The following is a 936-nucleotide window of genomic DNA, read 5'->3' as shown; positions in this document are numbered from 1 at the left end:
GAGCGCTTAATAAATTTGTTTTATTAATTGGAATCTACAATTATTTGATCAAGACCCCAAAGTGGTGAGCCGAACGTGATCACAAGAACTTATTTACCCAATTCTGTGAGTATTTATATTATATATTTCTGTCATGAGCAAGATCGAAGACCCTGTCGAGGTAGCACGTGTATCAGTGAAAATTCCACCCTTTTGGAGAAAGAACGTTAGAGTATGGTTCACACAGGTGGAATCACAATTCGCTGTCTCTAATATCATGACAGAAGTTACGAAATACCATCATGTACTAGGATCACTTGCCTGTGAAATAGCCGAATTGGTCGCCGATCTAATATCCCAACCGTTGACGAGCACGCCCTACACGGACCTAAAAACGTGATTAATTGACGAGTTCGAAGAATCCGAAAGTAGGAAGGCAAAAAAATTACTCCTAGAAATCGAGCTAGGAGACAAAAGGCCCTTGGCACTACTAAGAGAAATGCGGGCGCTGGCCGGTACACAAGTAACGGACGAATTCCTTAGAACGCTCTTTCTACAGAGGTTGCCTAACAATGTACGTTCAGTTTTAGTGACCAAACAAGACAGTCTCCATACCTTGGCCGCTATGGCTGACAAAATTATGGAGATAACCAGTCCTAATTCAGACATTTGTTCCACCAGTGGTGCAACCGCACACCAAACAGATCGGCTCTCTCGTTTGGAGAAAGCTGTATCAGAACTTGCCATTTCGATCCACGAGTTACGAGCACGTTCCCCATCACGCTCAGAGAGACGAAGGCGCTCTCCCAGTCCAAATGTACCGGGTTATAATGTTTGTTGGTATCACTTCAAATTCAAAGCTAATGCCAGGAAGTGCACCCCACCTTGTTCTTTTAAACGTGTCATCAAGGAAGCCTCGGGAAACGACTAAGCCCCGCTCTCTCTGCCACTCAGAGG

General features: G+C 44.4%; 1 protein-coding gene across 1 annotated transcript; it reads left to right on the top strand.

Moving 5' to 3' along the window:
* Positions 1–478: 478 nt before the first annotated feature.
* Positions 479–910, top strand: LOC111637539. The gene has a single exon (XM_023383047.1). The coding sequence runs from the start codon at positions 479–481 to the stop codon at positions 908–910; it is 432 nt and encodes a 143-aa protein (XP_023238815.1).
* The last annotated feature ends 26 nt before the right edge of the window (positions 911–936 follow it).

Source organism: Centruroides sculpturatus, unplaced genomic scaffold (genome assembly GCF_000671375.1).
Source record: "Centruroides sculpturatus isolate CEXI.00-Female unplaced genomic scaffold, Cexi_2.0 scaffold1144, whole genome shotgun sequence".
Lineage (NCBI taxonomy): Eukaryota > Metazoa > Arthropoda > Arachnida > Scorpiones > Buthidae > Centruroides > Centruroides sculpturatus.
This window is presented reverse-complemented; position numbering and strand designations above follow the sequence as displayed.